This window comes from Protopterus annectens, chromosome 13.part0 (assembly GCF_019279795.1).
Source record: "Protopterus annectens isolate FY-2018-M chromosome 13.part0, PAN1.0, whole genome shotgun sequence".
NCBI lineage: Eukaryota > Metazoa > Chordata > Ceratodontiformes > Protopteridae > Protopterus > Protopterus annectens.
Window position 1 is genome coordinate 254,930,549 of NC_056747.1, and position 21,163 is coordinate 254,951,711.

A 21,163-nucleotide genomic window follows, 5' to 3' on the forward strand; every position below is an offset into this window, starting at 1 on the left:
CTGTACCCTGCATTGGAACTGGTATTCCCCACGTTACGGTCACTACTACTGCAAATGTCAGCTTCTCCAGCCCCATCTTCCAGATCCTCTAGGAGCCTATCCGATTTGGATATGGATTGTGTGGTGCAGAGATTGTTAAAGACACTGGAGTTAGCCAAACTTTTATTGGAACCGAACCTCAGGGCTTTGGAACCAACTGTACCTTCCCCTTCTATCTCGATTCCTCCTCCGACCTGACCAGTGGTTTCAGATCCAGAACGGGTGGAACCGATGGTGAAGGGATTGTCAGAACCGAGACCTGCATCAGGACTTTTGGCCTCGACTGCTCTGACTACCTTGGTGCCGTCCGGGGAGTCTAGGAGCTGACACTTGCCAGCCAGCTCCGGGGAGAGGAGTGGCGCCGATATTTTGTTGGATCCGACCTTTGGCTCGAAAACCAGTCCTGAATCTTCTACACAAAAAAGTTCAAGCCAAAGAGGTTCTAAAGGTGCTGGGCACAATGGCAGCTGCTATTACAGTAATTCCCCTGGCACGCATACATATGAGGATCCTGCAGTGGCTTATTTTTTTCACAGTGGTCAATGCAGACACTTCTGATGTCTCACAAGATTATTCTGACGCAAGCTTGCAAAAGAGATCTGCTTTAGTAGCTTCAATCAGACCAGGTGACAATAGGCAAAACATTTGTTCACCCTGCTCTGCTAGCCACAGTGACCACGGACTCTTCCCAGATAGGGTGGGGGGGGGCATTATCTAGGAAGAACAGCCCAAGGCACATGGCAAGGACATGAGGTTCACTTGCACATTAGTGTTCTAGAATTGAGAGTGGTGCTTCTAGCATTGCAGGCATTCCAAGACACTCTGCCTGTAGGAACGATTACAATTCAAACAGACAATGTCAGTGAATATGGTACATAAACAAGGAGGAACCAAATCATATTCCCTTTGTCGAGAGGCCCTCAGAGTTTATCAGTGGGCAATGTCCTCCCAACGCTTTCTAATAGCAACCCACATCCCAGGGAGATCCAACGTGATTGTGGACAAACTCGGCAGAGAAATACTGATGCCTCACGAGTGGTTCCTCAAACAAGAGGTAGCAGAGAACATTTACTGCAAATGGGGCCAGCCTTGCTGCAATCATTTTCCACGTCCACAAACACAAAATGTAGCAACTATTTTGCCATAATTCGCCCTCTGGGGAAGTCCCCGAGGGATGCATTGATGCACTATTGGCCCCCGGGACTCCTATATGCTTTCCCCCCCGCCTTCCCATTAATAACCAGAGTCATACAGAAAGCCAGCATATTGGGAAGGACCTCAATTCTGATAGCCCCTTACTGGCCTTGTCAAATTTGGTTCCCCTGCCTACAACCTCATCTTCAGGAGGAACCTTGGATCCTGGACCCAGTGTTGGATCTTCTGATCCATTCTTCAGGATTTCCTCACCCATCCTTAAAAACCCTCAAGTTGACAGCTTGGCTGCTCCAATACCAAACATAGCCAGGTTACAAAGTCTTTCATCTGCCACACACATTTTGATAGCTTCTCATAAGACATCAACAAGAAGACTGTATCTTAGCAAATGGAAAAGTTTTTCTAGTTGGGCTTTAGAAAATAAAATTGACCCTTACTCCGCACCCCTTTCTTCTATATTAGAATTTCTAACAAAGCTTTTTGAAGAGGGTTTTACAGCTGCTACCATCAGGGTACAATTAGCAGCATTGTCAAATTTTCATCTAGGCAAAAAATGGACCAAACTTTGTCACATAGATTATATGTAAACCTTTTCTTAAGGGCACTTGTCTTTTAAGGCCACCAATAAAATCCCCACTCCCACCATGGAACCTCATCTTCGTCCTATCCATGATAATTCTTCCACTGTTTTGAACCTGCATCTTCATGCCAGTTAAAAGTTTTAACTTGGAAAACTATTCTGTTAGTGGTCATCACTTCAGCTAGAAGGGTGTCAGAGCTGCAAGCATTTTCAATCAAACCCCCATACCTCTCGTTTCACAACGACAGAGATGTTCTTCATCTCACATTGCTGCAGTCCTTACACTTGGGTAGTCCGCTGTCCTCGGTTGGCCCGAATATCAAAGTATAAGGCTGACGTCGGTCAAGGCGCATTTGACTGACATAAGAACGTCAGGGTACAAATGCGCATGACCGACGTCATATCCCCAGTCTTTTTTGCCGCATGGTCCGATGCAGAAGCAGCATTGCAAGTGCCGGTTGGCGTTCTGAGATTTTTCGATTTCGAAGTTTCAGACCGAGTTCAAAGTTGGCTAAGTACCCCGTTGGGGAATATTTTAGTTTTTTCTTGCCTCAGTGATTTACCGGATGTCAGAAAAAGTAAATAATTGCATTTCTTGTGGGGAAACAGATACCGCATAGAGATTATCATACTTTGTGTATTCCTTGCTTAGGGCCTGAGCACGACGTGGTTGGCTGTCGCTCTTGTGCTAGATTCAATAAACGCACTATAAAGAGAAGGTTGGATTGTGCCAGGTTAGTCTTTGGGAAGCGGTGCAATTATAAAATGCCGTTGGATGCTCCGCCCGCTTCTTCGAAGAAGCGCAAGGACAAAGCAGTTAAGCCTAGGCTAGAAGAACCGTCTGTTCCGGACGCCGGTTCTTTAGAGGTGTCGGTGGAGCCGGTGGCTCCACCGGAGGTTTCTTTGGGTTCCCAGGGAGAGACTTTATTATTGCAAGATGTGGCCTCTCAGGAGGCAGGTCAGGCTGAAGGGGCTTCTCAGGTTACTATACTCCCCTCCCTTCCTAGGGTGGCTAGGCCCTCTCCTTCTGTTTCAAAGGCTTCTCCCAGAGGCAGGCCAGGTTCAGCTTCAGTTGGTGTCACCCCTAGTTCTTCTGGAACTGTGCCCAAGAAGCATATGCTTAAAATGGCAGAAGATTTGATTTCTTTGATTAGGGTTCTTTGCCCCTCCTGATAAGAGACCTAGGGTGGAGCCTGAGCCTGGAAGTTTTGAGCAGGCTTGGATGTTTCAGAGTCTTGGCTGAAGACTTGCAGGAGTATTCTCCTTATTCTGATTCTGATGTGGATGATTCTACTCCTTCTGCTTCTCCTCCTGAGGATTTTTCTTTTCAGAAACTCTTCATTCTATGAGGGAGCATTTTAAGTGGGAAGGTCAGGACTTCTCTGATTCCAGGAAAAGGCTTAGAGAATTTTGTTTCTACCCCAGCATAGGCCTTTGGCTATACCTCCTGTTTTAGATGTGGTGGAAGATGTTTTTGCAGAGGCTTCTCTTAATCCTGATTCTTTGCCTCCTGCTCCTGTTAAACCGGATAGATATTACAGGGTGCCTGAAGCTCATAAGTATCTTTTAAGAGTCCTAGGGCAGACCCAGAAACTGTTAGTCAGGGGCCTAAAGGTGTTAAGGCTTCTGTTGTCAAGAATCCGGTTCCCTCAGACAAAGAGGCCAAGGCTTTGGATAGATGGGGAAAGAAAGTTTATACTTCTTCCACTCTAGCTATGAGGGCTTTGAATTGCCAGTTTCACATGTTAAAATACCAAAACTATCTCCTTTCACAATTGAAGTCTAAGGTTGATGCTCTGGCGGAAGGTATTGATTGTAAAGAGTTGCAAGATTTAGTACATGTTTCTGAACAGGTGGGTAAGCATTCTTTGCAATGTGGTTTTGATGCTGTACAGGCCTCGTCTAGGGTGGCTGCCACTGGGTCAGTTCTTCGCAGGCACGCCTGGCTGAGGGATCAGAATTTATCTAACCATGTTAAATCTCGGATTTTAGATGCTCCTTTACAATCTGACGTGTTGTTTGGTTCTCCTGTTGAGACAGTCTTAAAGAAAATGGAAGACAAGGCTAAGTCTATGCAGACTGTTAAAGATTTTTTGCAGGTTCAGCCTCCAAAGTTTAGTAGAAATTGGCCTACTAAGGGGTGGATGTATCCTTCTTATGATTCCCAGTCTAGGGGTAGATCTAGACGTGGCAGGGGCAGAGCTCAGGGTTCTTTCAGGCCTAGAACAGGGAGTTCTCCTGCACAGTCTTCAGGTGAGGGCAGGGGTCAGTCCTTTCGTAAACAGACCCAATGACCTATCTTTTCAGCTGCCAGAACCTTCTCGTCTGGCAGCACCTTTGGGAGGAAGGTTGGCACTTTTCAAAGAAAATTGGAGTTTAATTACCCAAGACAGATGGGTATTGGATATCATACACCACGGTTACAGGTTTTATTTCCATACCTTGCCTCCTTTCAAAGGCATGCCAGACGTTCCTCCTCAACAAAGAATAGAGGCTCACAAGCAAATTTCTCTGTTACTCCAAATAGGGGCCATACAGCCGGTTCCTATGCCAGAAGTGGGCCTAGGATTTTATTCTCGCCTGTTCCTAGTACCAAAGAAGGGGAACATGTGGAGACCAATTTTGGATTTATCTACCCTCAACACTTATCTGGACATTCCCAAGTTCAAAATGTTGACGTTACAGCAGCTTTTACCTCTGCTGGGCAAAGATCATTGGATGGTAACTTTGGATCTCAAGGAGGCTTACCTTCATGTTCCTATCAGACTAAGTTGCAGGAAGTATCTGCGTTTTCGAGCTGGGACTTCTCACTATCAGTTCTCTGCATTGCCCTTTGGCTTATCTACTAAGCTCAGAGTGTTCACGAAAGTTCTGGCTCCAGTGATAGCTTTCTTCAGGCTAAAAGGAATTCAGATCTATCCTTATTTGGACGACTGCCTGATTCTGGCTCAAGGAAGGGAAGAGCTTCTTCATCATTTGGAATATGTGATAGCAGTGCTAAGATGCCTGGGGTATTCTGTGAACGAAATAAAGTCCAGTCTAGTACCCTCTCAGGACATGTGCTTTCTGGGTGTGAGACTGAATACAGCATCCCAGATGGCCTTTTAACCCCGGACAAACAAAAGAATCTATCCCTTTACTTCCATCAACTATCTCATCAGTCCGGGCTGACTGCAAGGACAGTCCTTCAAGCCTTAGGGTTCATGGCATCTTGTATTCTGGTGCTTCCCAATGCCAAACTGCATATGAGGAAGCTGCAATGGTATCTCAAAAATGTATGGACACAGCACTGCCAGGATCTGGACACTGTCATTCAAATAATACCTTGCATTCAAAAGGAATTTTTGTGGTGGGCTCAGGAATGTCACCTAAACAAGGGACTCTCTGTGACCCGGCCAGAGGCGAGTCAGATTTTAACGACAGATGCCTCAGACAAAGCTTGGGGAGCTCATCTAAATGGAAAGTGGATACAAGACAAGTGGCCTGCCAGACTACAACATCTACATATCAACCTGAAGGAGATGTTAGCAGTCCAGTTTGCATTAATAGCTTTCAAGGAGTTACTTCTTCCAGGGCAGGTGTTGATTCTAACAGACAACACAACTGTCATGTGGTACATCAACAAGCAAGGGGAACATTCTTATCCTCTATGCAGGCAAGCAATGATTTTGTGGGAGACTGCTCTGTTTACAGCTCAATCTTCAGGCAAGGTTTCTGCCAGGAGCACAGAACTCCTTAGCAGATGTGTTGAGCAGACGAATTATGGATCCCCACGAGTGGAAATTGGATCCTCATGTATTTCAGAAATTGACAGTGTCATGGGGAACTCCAGACATAGATCTGTTCGCTTCTCCACTAAACCATCAGCTGCCAAAGTTTTGCACAAAAAGGTTTCATCCCACAGCTTGGAGAGTGGATGCTCTTTCTTTCAATTGGAGCAATCTTCATGTGTATGCCTTTCCACCTCTGCCTCTCCTCCCAAAGGTACTTCTAAAGGTCAGACAGGACAAGCCAAGGATGATTTTAATAGCTCCAGATTGGCCTCGACAGCACTGGTACCCATTACTGTAAAGTCTAGTACAGAAGCCTCCATGGCCTTTGCCTTCGATTCCACACCTGTTGTCACAGGAGGACAGCCATTTGCTCAATGTCAAGCTTCAATCTCTGCACCTAACAGCCTGGCATATTCTGTTTTGAACCATAGTGGCCCTCCACTTCCTCAGCAAGTTTTGAATGTTATTTTGGAAGCTAGAAGGCCTAGTACACGGAAAGTGTACGCAGATAAATGGAAGCGATTTTTATTTTGGAGTGCAGCAAAAGATTGTGATGTTTCTGGGCCTAATTTGAATGTGGCTCTTCAATATCTTACTGAGTTACTGGACAAAGGTTTGTCTTTCTCTTCTATTGAGGTTCATGCTGCAGCAATTTCGGCTCACTATGATTGTGACCCACCATTGTTTTCTCATCCTTTGTTCAAGCAATTTCTTACAGGGGCAAAGAATATAAGACCCCCACGAAAAGCTCCTGCTCCTGCTTGGGATCTCAATTTTGTGTTGGAGAAACTCACTCTACAACCTTTTGAGCCTGCAGCTACGTCTGAGTTGAAATATTTATCATGGAAGACTGCTTTTTTGTTGGCCATTACCTCTGCAAGAAGGGTTTCTGAATTGCAGGCCCTTATGGCGGTTGAGCCTTTCTTGATTTTCCATAAGGATAGGGTATCATTACGTACTAATCCTTCCTTTATGCCTAAGGTGGTTTCTAGTGTGGCTTTAAACCAAATTATTCATTTGCCTACTTTTTATGCAAATCCCCAAAATAAAGGGGAAAAGATTTTGCACACTTTAGATGTACACAGGCAGTTGCGTTATTATTTGGACAGAACTAAAGGGTTCAGGCAGTCTCAGCAGTTGTTTGTTTCTTTTGCTTTGAGTTCTCAGGGCAAGCCTGTGTCAAAACAAACTATTTCTAAGTGGATTGGGTTTTGCATTGCTTTCTGTTATTCCCATCATGGCAAGGAGATTCCAGCTGGGATTAGGCCTCATTCCACTAGGGCTACTGCCACTTGACAGCTTTTTGAGGGAGTGGCAACCAAGGATATTTTGGAGGCAGCTACTTGGAGTTCAGTGCATACTTTCTCTAGGCATTATCACCTGCCACTTTACTCTAAATCCAGGGCTGGTTTTGCCACTGCTGTTTTGCAGGGCATTTTGGCAGCTCCTGCTTCCTTGTAGTTTAGCCATCCTCCCTTACCTCTGCTTTGGGATTCTACCCAAGTGTAAGGACTGCAGCAATGTGAGATGAAGAACATAGTACAGTTTTGTACCTACCATAAATGTAGATGTTCGAAGATCCACATTGCTGCAGTCCAATTTACCGCCCTCCTTCCCCTCTGCAGTTCGAGGTGGTTGTGTGGGTTGGGTTGTACATATTATGTATATTGTATATGTTGTATATATATTTAATGCAAGGGTGGTTGGTTGGTTGTTTGCTGTCTTTTGGTTTTGACCTTTATTTTTAGGGTCTTCTGACATCTGGGGCAAGAAAAGACTGAGGATATGACGTCGGTCATGCGCATTTGTACCCTGACGTTCTGATGTCAGTCAAATGCGCCTTGACCGACGTCAGCCTTATACTTTGATATTCGGGCCGACCGAGGACAGCGGACTACCCAAGTGTAAGGACTGCAGCAATGAGGATCTTCGAACATCTACATTTATGGTAGGTACAAAACTGTACTTTTTCCTGTGAACAAATCCATCCTTCCTAACTAAAGTCTGTTCAGAATCCAATTTAAATCAAACTATAGAGTTGCCAGTCTTTTTTCCCCAAGTATGGCAGTAAGGCAGAATACATGCTACACCAATTTGATGTCCACAGACAATTACGTTTCTATTTGCATAGAACAAAAGAATTCAGAAAATCTGATCAGCTTTTTGTATCATTCGCAGAAGCTAAAAAGAGTACAGCTGTAGCAAAAACCACCTTGTCCAGATGGCTATCACTGTATTTCCTTTACTTATAACTCAGGCAATAAGAAATTACCAGACTAAGTAAAGGCTCACTCAACTAGAGCCATTGCTGCTGCTTCAGCCTTTAGTGCCAAAGTTCCTATAGGTACCGTTTATGCAGCAGGAACTTGGGCAACACCTCATACAGTCATTACTCGTTAAAAAGTGGATATGGCCTCTAAGGGCAGGGCTTCCTTTGGGTCCACTGTGCTGAAGAATATACTCCCTTGAGCCACCCAGGATTACTTATGTTAAGGACGCTGTCCCACCATTAAGAATGAAGACGAGATAGGACAACTTCACATAAAGAAGTTGTTGTTACCATAACATTCCATGTGAGTTCTCCATCTCGCCATTCATTCTTACGTCCCTCCCTCCAACCCCCAGCCTGTGGATTACTAGGGGATCTGGACTTAGTAATAATTGGGCTTTGACTTTGACCTTTTTCAGGTTTTTCTTATAGTATGAGAACCTTTATACAACTTTTAATACACACGCAAATAAGACCCGAGGAACACACTAGGGCATCATGGGATAGGGGATTAGCCTCGTGCTAGTTGAAGACATCGAGCTTGTAAAAAACGGCAGAGTCTGAGCTGAGGATCGGCTCTGAACCCATCAGTTAAGGATGAATGACTAGATGGACAGCTCAAATGGAACATTATAGTGAGAACATAACTTTTTTGGGGCTGGCACACAAGATCTGAATTGCCTAGACATTGTAAGGCCTTACCAAGTTTAATGCTGTTAGCTGTAAAAAAAAAAAAAAAAAAAAAAAGGCATTTACTAGAAAATGGAAATCGAAATGTAAATGTGCTGTAATTGCAGTATTGAATGTTGTGAAGAAGATAAAAACAATTGGATGTGTGATCTTTGAAAAAAAAAGAGCGAGCAAATTACATAGAAATAAACTGAATTTGTGGTAATAGTACATCAAAATAATGGTCAGGAAGAGTGAGGTTTATGGGAAGGTAGGAGTTGTGAAATTTGTTTAATGTTGGAATGAATGATTTTTAAAAAGAAAGCATATTTTTTATTTTGTGTGATCGTGCAAATTTCAGTATGGTTTGTTTTCTTTTAATGTACATGCACCTGTGTCATTTTATAAATTGTGATTTAATAAAGATGTTGAAAAAATCCAGACCAGTGGAACATGTCAAACTAGTGCTATCCTGTGTCAAGAGAAGTAGACTGGTGGTTGAGAAAGATCCAAAGAAACCAGGACAATGCCCTTCAGGTAAACTATTCCCAATCAGCCCCAACCACACGTGCTGTATCAGACTTGGAAAGTGCAAACCTTTGATTTGAAGGTGCGGAGCACCTCGAGTCCACTGGAAAGAAAAATGCACATAAATCATAAGGAAGTATTGGTGGTAGTTTATGTACAGCGAGTGTTCTGATCAGTCTGGATGCCAGAGACATTTAAGGTCTAATCATAGGCAGTACTCCAGTGAATGTGGCACATAATCAGATGGTCGGAAAACACTCTCATTACCTAGGCAGGCTTGGTAATGTCACTGCAGTTCAAAGTTCTCCTGAGCGGAAGATTACATCACTTCCCCAGAGAATTATGTCACACATCAGTTGAGCAGAATTTCATCAGAAATTGATGCTGTACCAGCAGGTGTGGTATACCAGTGAATAGACAAATTTGCTTTTCTTATCAATAGATAGTTAAATTATGAGTTGGAGCACTTCAGCTGTTTATTGCATGTGGTACATTCAGGTCCAAGTTGAGAGACCGCATGTACAAATCGTTGAAGTTACCACCACAGTGTTATCTGCAACACAAGTAAGCATCACAGTTGTCAGTATTATATACAGTTGCTAACCTCCCCTTGCAACTGGCTGACATACCAACCATGGAGTTAAATGTGGCATTGTGTTTGGCCAGTGCAAGCATAACAGTTTGCAGGCTTGCTTGATTTTAGCATTATGATTTTGCTGGAAGTTGCAAGACATTGTTCACTGTCACCCCATTTAAAAGGCACCTACCTTTTAAGTGAAAACCAAGCTCAAAAATAGAGCAGGGAAGTCAGACCTTCAACACTGTAGACATAAAATTTTCCACTCTTCAATGCACTTTTTTTCAGGAATCAGCGGTATGCTATGAAGTTACAGTTGCAGAAAAGCCAGCAGCGGGTATGCTTCTATTATGGTTATAGGAGTCTGCATGGACACAGTGGCATCCAGAACAGAAACTGACAGTGAGGCAAATGTGGTCTGCAGACTCCAATCTGAGGGCTAGTCAGAGAAACCCTGAGGGTTTGCAGGATTTGTCCCACTCTGGAGGCAGGGTTCTAGTGTTCTTCCACTTGCATTTGTAGTTGGCCATTTCACAGGACAAGTTGATAATAGCCATCATATTTAGAGGTTGCACAGTCCCTTCTCTTTCCAAGCCCTGGAAATAGTCACTTCCACTTCAAGGTGGTTTCATCCTTTTGGAAGGCTACTTCCCAACTTGTGATAAAAAAGAGCAGTCAAAGAGGTCCCACAAGACCAGAAAGGGTCCAAATATTATATGTTTTTGTTTTTGAAGAAGAGGATCTCATCTCAGTTCTAGATATGCAGTCTAAATCTGGTTGTACCAAAGCACAATTTCAAGATAATCTTGCTGCAGTCATTTCTCCTGTGCCTGTTGGAAGAAGGGTTGCACTATTTGGACCTCTGTGACATCTGCCTCACTATAAAGATAGCCAAGGTGTCCAAGAGATTTCTTTGCTTCCAAGTCTGATCCAGTCACACCTGTTTTGGGCTTTTCCATTTGAGGACACTGTCCAATGTGACAGCAGGAAACTAAGATTTTTCTAAGTTTAGTGGCTTCCTCTTTGGCAGTCATTAATTGGAGCAAGAAAGGAAGGCTTCATTTCCAGAACTTGGAAATAACTGTGAACATTGCTGAGTTGCCAAAACAAGTTGTGCTATTGCACCCACACCAAAGAAACCTCCAAACCACGTGGTGTTTAGAGGTAAATATAATTTTATCTCTACGCTATATTGTGGTTTGGAGATTTCTCCAGTTGTTCATTAGCATCTTGTAAGGTGTTAAAGGCTCTTCTTAAGGATATTTTTGTGCTTTGGAACCCCCTCCCACCCAAATTGTGGAACCTCTATCCCTTTGGGTTCTCTCTTCCATGTTTGCAAAGCTGAAATTACTTCCCTTTTAACCAGCTTCTAAGGCAGACCTTAAATTTTTAATGTGGAAAATGTTCTTGATAGTTGTCGCTTCTGCCAGAAGCAATTCAGAATTGCCTGTCTTTAGTGTTGAATCTCCACATTTGATTATGCAAGTAGCCAAGGATCTGTAATTCCCTGGCATTCCTCATGCAGTGTTCTCACCATTATAAATTGAATATTGGCAGTCCATCAGTCTCATAGACTCAACAGTGCTTTTGGCTGACAGCTACCATTTCTCTTTGTGTTCATGCTACCTTGGAAGAGATTCTCTATAATATAAAGTGAGTTATTCCCCTGTGATCTTCTTTTTTTATTCTAGTTATTTTCTGGTCTACACCTGTTGTAGTGTGCACACTTGCCGGGACGATTTTTCACCTGGGTTCCTGCCCCCCTTCCTATACTAATATTGGTTTGCTTTTGTCCCTTTAAGCCTGCAGCCTCAGCGAGTTATTTCATAATTTTTGTCAGTTTTATTTCTAACCTATTGCATACTATTTTTATGCAGTCTGCCAGCTCACATTTAGTACGAAAGTAGTGCCTTAGTTTAATTTGTAGTCTGCTTCCTTCTTTTGTGCAGATGGGCTTTGTACTAAACTATTTATTCTGAAGCTCACAATTCCTTCTTTCTCCCCTTAGTGGCCTATTTTTTACTGCAGTCTGATTTGGGTTTTATCCTGTTCAAATTCTCCATCCCACTGATTGTTTCTGAAGTCTGCTGATATTGTCTCTGTCTTGGTCGGTCCTTCCTGCTTCATTCGCCCTTGCTGCAATTGGGCTCACCTCTGCTCCCCTACCCTATTCCCGTTCCCACCCACCCCTGCATCATTTACATTTATAGCTAGCCAACTTTATCCCATTCTTCTCAAACTGTAACTTCATCTGTACTTCAGCCAGTTAGGCTTTTTCCTTATCCCTTCCTTTTTAACACCTCCCACCTCTCTTCACACTCTCTCCAGACTTGCCGGTCATTCGTATCACTACCATTCCCCCTCCCCTCAGTCATACTCTTCCCATTCACTTATATACTCCTTATATCCCACTATGTTTCTTCCTCGCTTCTCTTCCCTTCCTCTTTTACTCCTATCCTACATCATCTCCTATCATATTTAGCTTGACCTACTCTCCAACCTCCTCTTGCTATTACATGCAACTAGATTTCCACTACTTCTCTCGTATCACCCTCGCTCTTCTATAGCACTGCCATCACCATTCCCAAAATTAAATCCTGTCCCTGAATCTCTTCTCCCAGTAGGTTCAGACATAAATTTCACTCTCTCTACCATCCAAAAAACTTTTCTGCTCTATCCTTGCAACACCTAATAACTTTCAGGTGACATTCACCTTAATCCTGGACTGAACTCAAATCTACCTACTCCTATGTCAGCCTCTCAATCACTTCTGCAGATACCTAACCATACCACTAAGCATTTATCCTTATACTCTGTCAACATTTGGAGTATTCTTAACAAGGTAAGTGAATTTCAAACTTAGTGCAGTACTCCCCCAATGTAATTACTATCTCAGAAACATGGCTGAAACCATACAACACTGACAATGAATTTCTTCCCCCAGGATACAACATTCTACATCTTGATAGAACTAATAAAAAAGAGGAGGCGTTGCCATAATTCACTCAGACCTTTTTACTCTGTCCCGTCTACCTAACCCTCCCCCTCATTCCTCTAACTCCCCAACCACCAGTATAAACTTATACAGCTTCACTCGGCTCATCTTTTCTCCCACCTATCATCATAAACCTGCCAGTTATAGTTCTATTCTTGAATACATTTTTGTCTCCAATCCCAACAACTGTCACCACTCTGAGTCTCTACCAGACTCCATTAGTGACCACTCTCCAATACAAGTCCTAAGATACTCTCCCCACTTTTCTAGATCACACATTCAGTAATTCTCTCTTCTCAATTGACTGGTCCTTCTTAACTCGCAAATCTCTTTATGAAAGCTGTTTAACAATTTAACTGAATATTTCTAAATGCACTTAACTCTCTTGCCCCTCCTAGAACTATGAGAGTCAAATCTCAATGCCCTCCTTGGCTCATTAACTCTACTCACGCGCTCATGTATAACAGAGACTCTGCCTGGAAACTTTAGATTAAGACCAAATCTCCCACCCACTACCAGAAATACAGAGAACTCCGTAACCTGCCAAAAAATCACATAAACACTGATAAAGCAACTTCTACCGTAAACCCCTAACTATGCAACCCAGAAACCCCAGAAATTTCTGCAACACTGTCAATCAAATTCTCCACCCAGGGGAATCCTTTAGCTCCTAACCTCTGCCCAAATAATTCACCTCAGGAAACTGCATCCATTTTTAACTCTTACTTCATTGATACTGTCCGTGGACTTCTGCAGACTTCTCAACCAACCATTCCCTCACTTCCCACCACCCTTCCACTTCATCACAACCCCTTCTCACTAAAACCAAGTTCCTACTAGCTACATTACAAAATCTCCTTCTCAAGCTTAAGCAATGTTCCCCATCTGCTGGCAGCCTGCCATCTCGCTCTCTTAAGGCTGCTGCAAACTCGGTACCATAGAACATTTCCATCCTCATAAACCGTTCTTTAAGTGAATTCATTGTCCCTTCCCTCTGGAAACAATTCATCATACCAATCCATAAAGATGGAAACTCTTCTGAGCTCTCAAACTTCCAGCCTATAGCTATACTTTCTCTACTTGCTAAAGTCCTAAAAAGTTTTTGTAAATAAATCATGGCCCGTCTCGCAGAAGAAAAGCTGCTCACCCCAACTCAACATGGTTTCCACTCCCACCTCAGTACCACTGCAGCACTTATTTCCTTGACCCACTCCATCTCCCTAGCCAGAGGTGGTAATAAACTAGCATCTTTCTTGACCTCTCCAAAGCCTTTGACACTGTCTCTCATCCAGTCCTCCTTTCCAAACTATCTCACCTCAACCTTTCTTCATCAACTATTTCTTGGTGTAATAGCTACCTCTGACAGGCTTCCTTTCTCCACATCGAAACTGGAGTCCTGCAAGGCTCAATACTAGGTCCCCTTCTCTTCAATATCTTCATTAACCAACTTTACACATCTTGTCCTCGGTCATCCCTCATACAGTATGCGGATGACTCCACAGTCATCTCTGTTGCTGACATATACCCCTCTGACCTGCTCACCCTGACACAGAAATCTTTCAAACTCACTGAAAAATTGATTAATAGCCAACTCGTACTGAACCCCAAAAGACAAAATGTCTACTCTTCCTCTATAAATCTCTCTCCCACCTTAAATCCACTTCTTCATTTCTTTCCTTAGTAACACTATCATCATAGCAGAAACCCACACTAAGCTTCTTTGTGTAATCATAGATGATCAACTTAAATTTTAAGTCACCGTACTACACTGTATCAAGAAAACCCACTGCAAGTTCAGCCTACTATATAGAAACAAAAGGTTCATCACAACTGAATTCAGAATCTCTCTTGCCCATGCTTACCTCCTCCGTAACCTTTTCTGCGGCTCACAAATATTACTTAACTTATAGTCCTTAATCCTTTCCAAACTTGTAACTGCCTACAACAAAATTGATAGATTTGCTGCCAGTCTGCCTTCTAAATATCACCACTGTCATGCTGTTAGGACACTCAACTGGTTTGAGTTTCCCCACCAACTTCTCCTTACTCAACTACTCATCATCCATTCTGTCCTGTACAAGGCCTTTTCCTGTCCTAACATCTCCTCTACTGTCTCTCTACACTCCCCCTGAGAACCCTCAGAAGCTCAGACCAATATCTCCTACAGATTCACAAACCCTGAAAATCCATTGGCCACAATCTGTACAGCTGTAATCCTGCCCTTTCATGGAACAAGCTTCCCATGACCCTAAGAAATATGTCCCGGGACTCAGTTTTCAAAAAAAAACTTTCAAAAACTACTTGTATAAAAAAAAAAAAAAAAACACAATGTCCTTTCAGAACAGCCCTTCTTTCATGCGAAATGGAGCTACAGAAATGAATTTAAATTTGTAGTAAATATGCCTGTTATGTTAGTGTTACTTCCGAGAGAGATGAGTATTTGCTGTGGTTTTTGTATGTGTATAAACAGTTGTATTTCAATTTGGGCAATACAAAAGCTGCCAGGAAAGATGACCATTTTTTATAGTATATGATGTGTGTAAAGTTGCACTGTCTGGTTGACTTTATAACTGTGTTACATAAGCTTTTTTTTAGCCAAACTTAAAGCATTTTCTGCCAGAGAGTGGCTATATCTGAAGCTTTTTTTTGAAATGTAGGTATTCATGCAGCTGCAACCTAGACTATTGTGCCAGCATTTGCATGACACAATGAGCTGGACATATTCTTTTTCTGTAGGTCAGCAATCATAAGTACTCTCTCATAATGCCACCCAAGAAGATGAATTGGAGACTTAAGATACAAAAGAAATGTACTTAACATAATGATAGCCATTCTTTTTCCATGTTCACTCACTTCAGCATCCTGTCTCATCTTTCCTCATCCTTAGCAGTAGGAACTGAGGTAGTCTAAGGGAGTTATTTGCAGCATGTCTACGCTTCTTGTTCAGGATTGCACTCAGATGATTTGGTGAAAGGAAGGTGTCACAGTGTATGAGAGAAAGGGGGGCTAAAACGTGCAAAAAAAAAAAAATAGATACCAAGCTGACTTCTGCCTAATCCCGCTGTTTGATGTTGATTAACATGGATCATGAAGAAAATATCATTACGTATGTAATTTTTGTTTAATCAAACAGGTTCTAAAACAAAATGTGAAGCGGGATTGCACCATAAGTTGTCAGAATTCTCTAAATTGTCTGGGTGTTTGGTGTTGATATGCAAAGCTTTCTAGAGTTTTAGGTGCAAGAGTCAAGCTTTACAGTGTAAGATATAAGGTGTCTGTTAGTAGTCATATCCATCTTCTCCAAATAATTTCTGCAGTCACTAGTTATAGGATGGTCAGGGGGTGTATTTAGGACTTTGCAGCAGAGGACGGGGATGATGTGCTCTGAGTGAGGCATTGATCGACCTTGTTAGAAAAGACTTAATATAAACCATTATTCATTAGGATTCTCCTGTTCATTTTAACCTCACCATTCTCTAGTCTGTCAGTCCATATGTCAAGTTTCTTGAGTTGCAAGATGGGAAATCCTCACAGAGATGTGCTGCTGAACATACATAACAGTGATGCTTCCTCCACTAGGTGGCTCTTCTGCTGCTATTTGTCTCTCTTCTTCCCATTAGGGAAGCTGTAACTAACACTGACTGTGTATTAAGATAATTTTGTTTATGATATTGGTGCTCAGACTCCTATTTTTAGAGAATTAGAATTAATTACTATAGAATCAAGGTATAAAGTGGGGAAACAAAAGGGAGCACACTGTATAGCAGGTATTTCATAATGGGCCAACCTTACTGTTTGATGAGTACTCACTGAATTGAGGATTCAACTCGTCAGTTTTAATTCGCCGATTGGAAACTTGATAAACAGACTTTACCAAAGAAAGTAAGTGCTGTACATACTGGCAGTGATTCACTGTCTTTGGTATTCTGTTTTCTCTGTGGTTGGATGATTGTGGAGTCTATATATTTAATGAAAGGGGATATGAACCCCCCCCCCCCCCCATTCAAGATGCAGTGATCTTGCCCTTTCCAGAAGTATGCTTTTTTTTATTTTATTCACTAGTTTGTGTTTCCAGTAAGTTGAAATGTGGGGGTAATCCTTATTGAGCTGGGATTCAGCAAAATGTAGGAAAACCATAATTGTCAGATTCAGAAGAGAAATTTTCAGAATATACGTACGTGTCAGTGTATGAAGTTGTGTTGGTACTTAACTGTTCCAGATCTTCCTTGTTAGTATCACCAGCACACACACAAAAAAAAAAAAGTAAACGGTTGTCTTTCTAAAAACGAGTTTTAATAAAAGAAGAAACTCATGTTTAATTTTCATTTAAATTTGGAAACACCAATTGCATTTTTTTTCCCTTGTGCCAGATTAAATATGGAGATACAGCTACCTCAGAAGGTGTTCTTTTTGCCACCTACTCTGCACTGATTGGAGAGAGCCAGGCTGGTGGTCAGCACAGAACAAGATTAAAACAAATCCTTGACTGGTGCGATGACAACTTTGACGGAGTTGTATCCTTTCAGCTGCAGTCTTTTAAACACAAAGGATGTTTAATGTTTGTTTGAGCTACACTTTGTATTTTCTTTTTCTCTGCCCCCCCCCCCAAAAAAAAATGCAGTGTCAATTTTGTCACTCAGAACACAGACGCTATTTTTGATGAAGTAAGATTTTGTAATGTTTTGCTTTTCTCTGACTTCCTTAGCTTGGATTTCTGTTCAGTGCTGTGATAGTGATGTCCGTTTGTATTCCATTACAACTTTCTTCTTTGTTTTTAACATGTAGTCACACTTTTTTTTTTTATTCAGGATCATATTTGTCATGTTTTGGTGGAATTGCCTGTTGTTCATCAGGAAAATATTACAATTTAAATAAAGTTTAATTATTGAAGGAGTGAAGGGTCTTCTGTGGCTCAGCTGGAAATGAGGTATGTAGGGTGGAAGAGCAGGCATGATTTGCTGAAAGGAACTATTTATATTAAGCAATGAACTGTAAGGTCATAATTTAGTTAAAGTCTTTTGATTAAGAGAGCATTTAGGAAAAAAATTCTAGTTTAGTGAGGTGCATGGATGTTCTTTTATGAAAATCTGCTCCTCTGCATATTCTTTCACTTGCTAGGATCTGTATTCGATGAAAGGATGGTGGATAACAGAGATACCGTGGTTTTGATGGAACTTGTAGTAAATAAACTGTACAGATTACGGATCACTGTAGTTAGTTGATTACCATTTAAAGGTTTGCATCATATTTATAGTATTTTTCTTTTTTATTAGTTATAAAATGTGTATCTATTTTTATACATTCTGTGAGATAGCATGCATTGAGTCACACAGATAATTTTTAAATTAACCTTTACTCTGTACGTTGCATACCCCATGGGCTGTTTAAATGAAATATCTTTGTGATTCTGCTTCACTGCACGCAGCATTTTATTCAAGGGGCTTTACACCTTGTACTGCATGAATGCATAAAGTCATTGCTGCTGTGAACTTGTGTATCACTGACTGTACCATATAAATCTGTGTCTGGCTGTGTAAATCATTCTGTCTGATAGCTCTAGTGCTCTGCTTCTCCATATCCGCACTTTTAATTTACTGACTTGCCCATTAGTTCACACACTGATCTTAGGTTGCTGAAGTGACGCAACTTGTTGAAATATTAAGTTTTACTTCTTTTATAAGCACAACAGAGTGGCTTCATTTTATCCCCAAAATTAAGCAGCAGTTAGATGTTGGATGTAAACTTGGCATTTCTCAAGCCAGGTAGTCTGAATGAACTTTCAAAAGTGATGTTACCCTGGACGTTGGTATCCAGTTTGTGATAAATGTACTATTTGTGCATTGCTTTTCAGTCTAGTGATTTTCGTATTGGCAGAGCTATTGAGGTTCTGAGCACACTGAGGAAATTATCCGTATAGTCTGAATGCACTGGGAACTGCATTCCCAAACAGATTAATCTGTTTGTCTGCCTTATATGCGTCATTATGATGTTAGACATGCCTCAAGCTTGCACAGCAGCTAGCTTTGCTTGTTTTTCTGCCTTATGTGGGTTATTTTGGTATTAAACATGCTAAAGCTTGCACAGGTGTTGCAGCTTTGTTTGCTTCTGTCCGTTGTAAAGCATGTATCTGATGTTGTTAATCTTCGTTCATTCCTTACTGATGAGTTATCGGTTCTCTCCTTGGAACAGAGCCGGCCAAATATCAAGCTCGCGTCACCCAAAACCTCTCGAGCCAAGGTCCTACTCAGAATGATCTGCTCCCTCTTACCTCAGATCTTGTTTGCCGCATTGCTGTACAACCCTGTCAAGCCACTCTCTAAGCTAAGTGTCTAATTTTTTGAAAGTTTTATACATTGTTCTTACTTTAAAGATTTTCAAATAGTTTTTACTAATATTTTCCTACCCTATCATATACTTTAGACTCTCTCCCTTTAGTCTTTTTACCTTTTTACCCTTTTTCTCACCTTTGAGGTAATTCTTTATTACCATTGTTGGTAATCCTTCCTTTTCTCTTCTTACCCTTTTGGATAGCCTTTCCTCTTCTTTTTGGTACTGTTCTCCCCATCATCATGTCGGATAAGAAAAGTAACAGTGGTTTTAAGCAGTGTAAGGATTGCAGTTGTAAGTTACTGCTTTCCAATGGCCATGACTTGTGTCTACTGTCAATGTCTCCCACCTTACTGCGGATCCCTGGTGTGGGATTTGTAAAAAGTTTTCAACCAGGACTCTTAACGAGAGGAAGAATAAATTAATATTGAAAGATCTTCTCAAATCTCCTTTCTCTGAGGCTATTTCTGGGTCGGAGGGTTCACCCCCCTCCTGTTAAACCCCGTAAGAGGCGTTCTTCCTCTTCCTCATCAAGGTCGCTCCCTTCTTCTCCCTCTGGAGATCGTAGGGAGTCTACTCACAAGAAGGTGAAATTGATTACTACTTCAGCGCTGCCACCTGTGACCCTGTCGGCTCCAGGCTCGGCACCGCCCCAAATGATTCTGGCTCCAGCCATGTCTTACTTATCGACAACGGCACCGGAGTTCCTGGTGCAGACAACTAAGGCTCCGACAGTTCCGTCGCAGCCCTTACCGGCACCGGCCATGCAGGTACAGTTCTCTTCGGCTCAGAGTATGACTTTTCTGTACTCCACGGCACAGACATTTTTGGCACAGACATGTTCTTCGTTGCAGTCCTTCTCGGTACTATCCTTATTACTGGTGAAGACACTTTCTTCAACGGCACCGTACCTATTGGGGCAGACTTTTGTCTATACGGTGCAGACACCTTCAACTTCTATGGCGCTGACGTTGTTGGCACAGACTACTTCCACACCATTTTTTTCGATGCAGATGTTCTCGGTTCCTGGCTCTGCACCTCTTGAATTAGCAAGGACCAAGTATTATCCTTCCTTGAATCCGTTCGCTGTTAGTCAATATAGTCCTTTTCTAGAAAGGCCAGAATCACCATCCGCTTTCTTTGAGGTCAACCAAGAGCCTTTCTGAGCAAGATGTGTTGCGGCTTGTTGACCAGTTGCTTGTGGCCAGAGGTCTTTCCCACCTGTCAATGTCCACATTCCCTCTTTCAGTTGAACGTATATTTCCTCAAACTCCCAACGTACACTCCTCCTTCGACTTCTACCCAAATTTCGAAGCCTGTTACTCAGACAGCAGCTTCCCTTCTTCAGACTCCAATAGTGGATCTCACTTTGGAACCGGAGTCGTCCTTGTGGCCCTCTGTGTACTGGGCATCGGGCTCTTCTCAGGCCAGTGGCTGTGCCGTGGGGGAGGGCATTCCTGGTTCCACACCGAATTTTTTTCTATGGCATCCTCCAGGGATCCTCTCTCTCTCAAGGTTCACGGTCCTCCAGGTCTGGGGGTGGGCTCGTCAGGGCAGGTTGTGACCCCAGTTCTGAGGTTGTCATGCTCTTTTGGGCTCCCATCTCTCCTTGGGCGGGCCGGCCTTCCAGGCCATGGAGAGGGCGCATGCCTCCGCTGGCATACCCACCACATCTGAGTCCTCTCCCCTCTCTGTGCCGCAACTGTCACAAGCCACAAACACTGGGCACAAGCCCGCAGGTTTCTCCTCCTCAGGAGACCCCCTCTTTGCAGTCTTCCCCAGAACCTCCGCAAAGCATTGTGAAAAGGAAGCACAAAGACTCCACTGAGGAGTCGACTGAAGATATGGATTTTGATGATGGGGAAGGGTACCCACGGTCACCTTCTGATGAGGTGTCCTTTGGTGACATCCTCGAGATCCTTAGAAGGGTGACAGGAAGTCCTGTAATCCTCCTCCTCCTGAGTAATCCATATTCCTGCAGGCCTTTCATTCCCGGCCCCCTACCTCCTGGGTCACCCCGCCGGCTTATGAGCTTGTCCAGCTCATCCAGCACGCATGGAAGGCTCCTGACACCTTGGAAGCGATACCAAGGAGACCAGATAAAATAATATTGCCCCCAGTTGAGCACCCACATTCGTCACAAGGTCTTCCAGTAGATGCTGTGGTGGTGGCGGCTGCAACTAAGAAGGATTTGGCAGAAGTGAGCCAATCTTTTCATCTGCCGAACAAGGAGTCCCGGATGAATGACAAG

General features: G+C 42.7%; 1 protein-coding gene across 1 annotated transcript in view; it reads left to right on the forward strand.

Moving 5' to 3' along the window:
* Window positions 1–21,163, forward strand: part of SBNO2 (strawberry notch homolog 2) — a 2,660,605-nt gene that overhangs the window by 950,168 nt on the left and 1,689,274 nt on the right. The window contains exon 11 of the mRNA XM_044053813.1: window positions 16,956–17,099. Coding sequence (XP_043909748.1) covers window positions 16,956–17,099 — 144 coding nt within the window. The remainder of the gene's footprint in view (window positions 1–16,955; window positions 17,100–21,163) is intronic.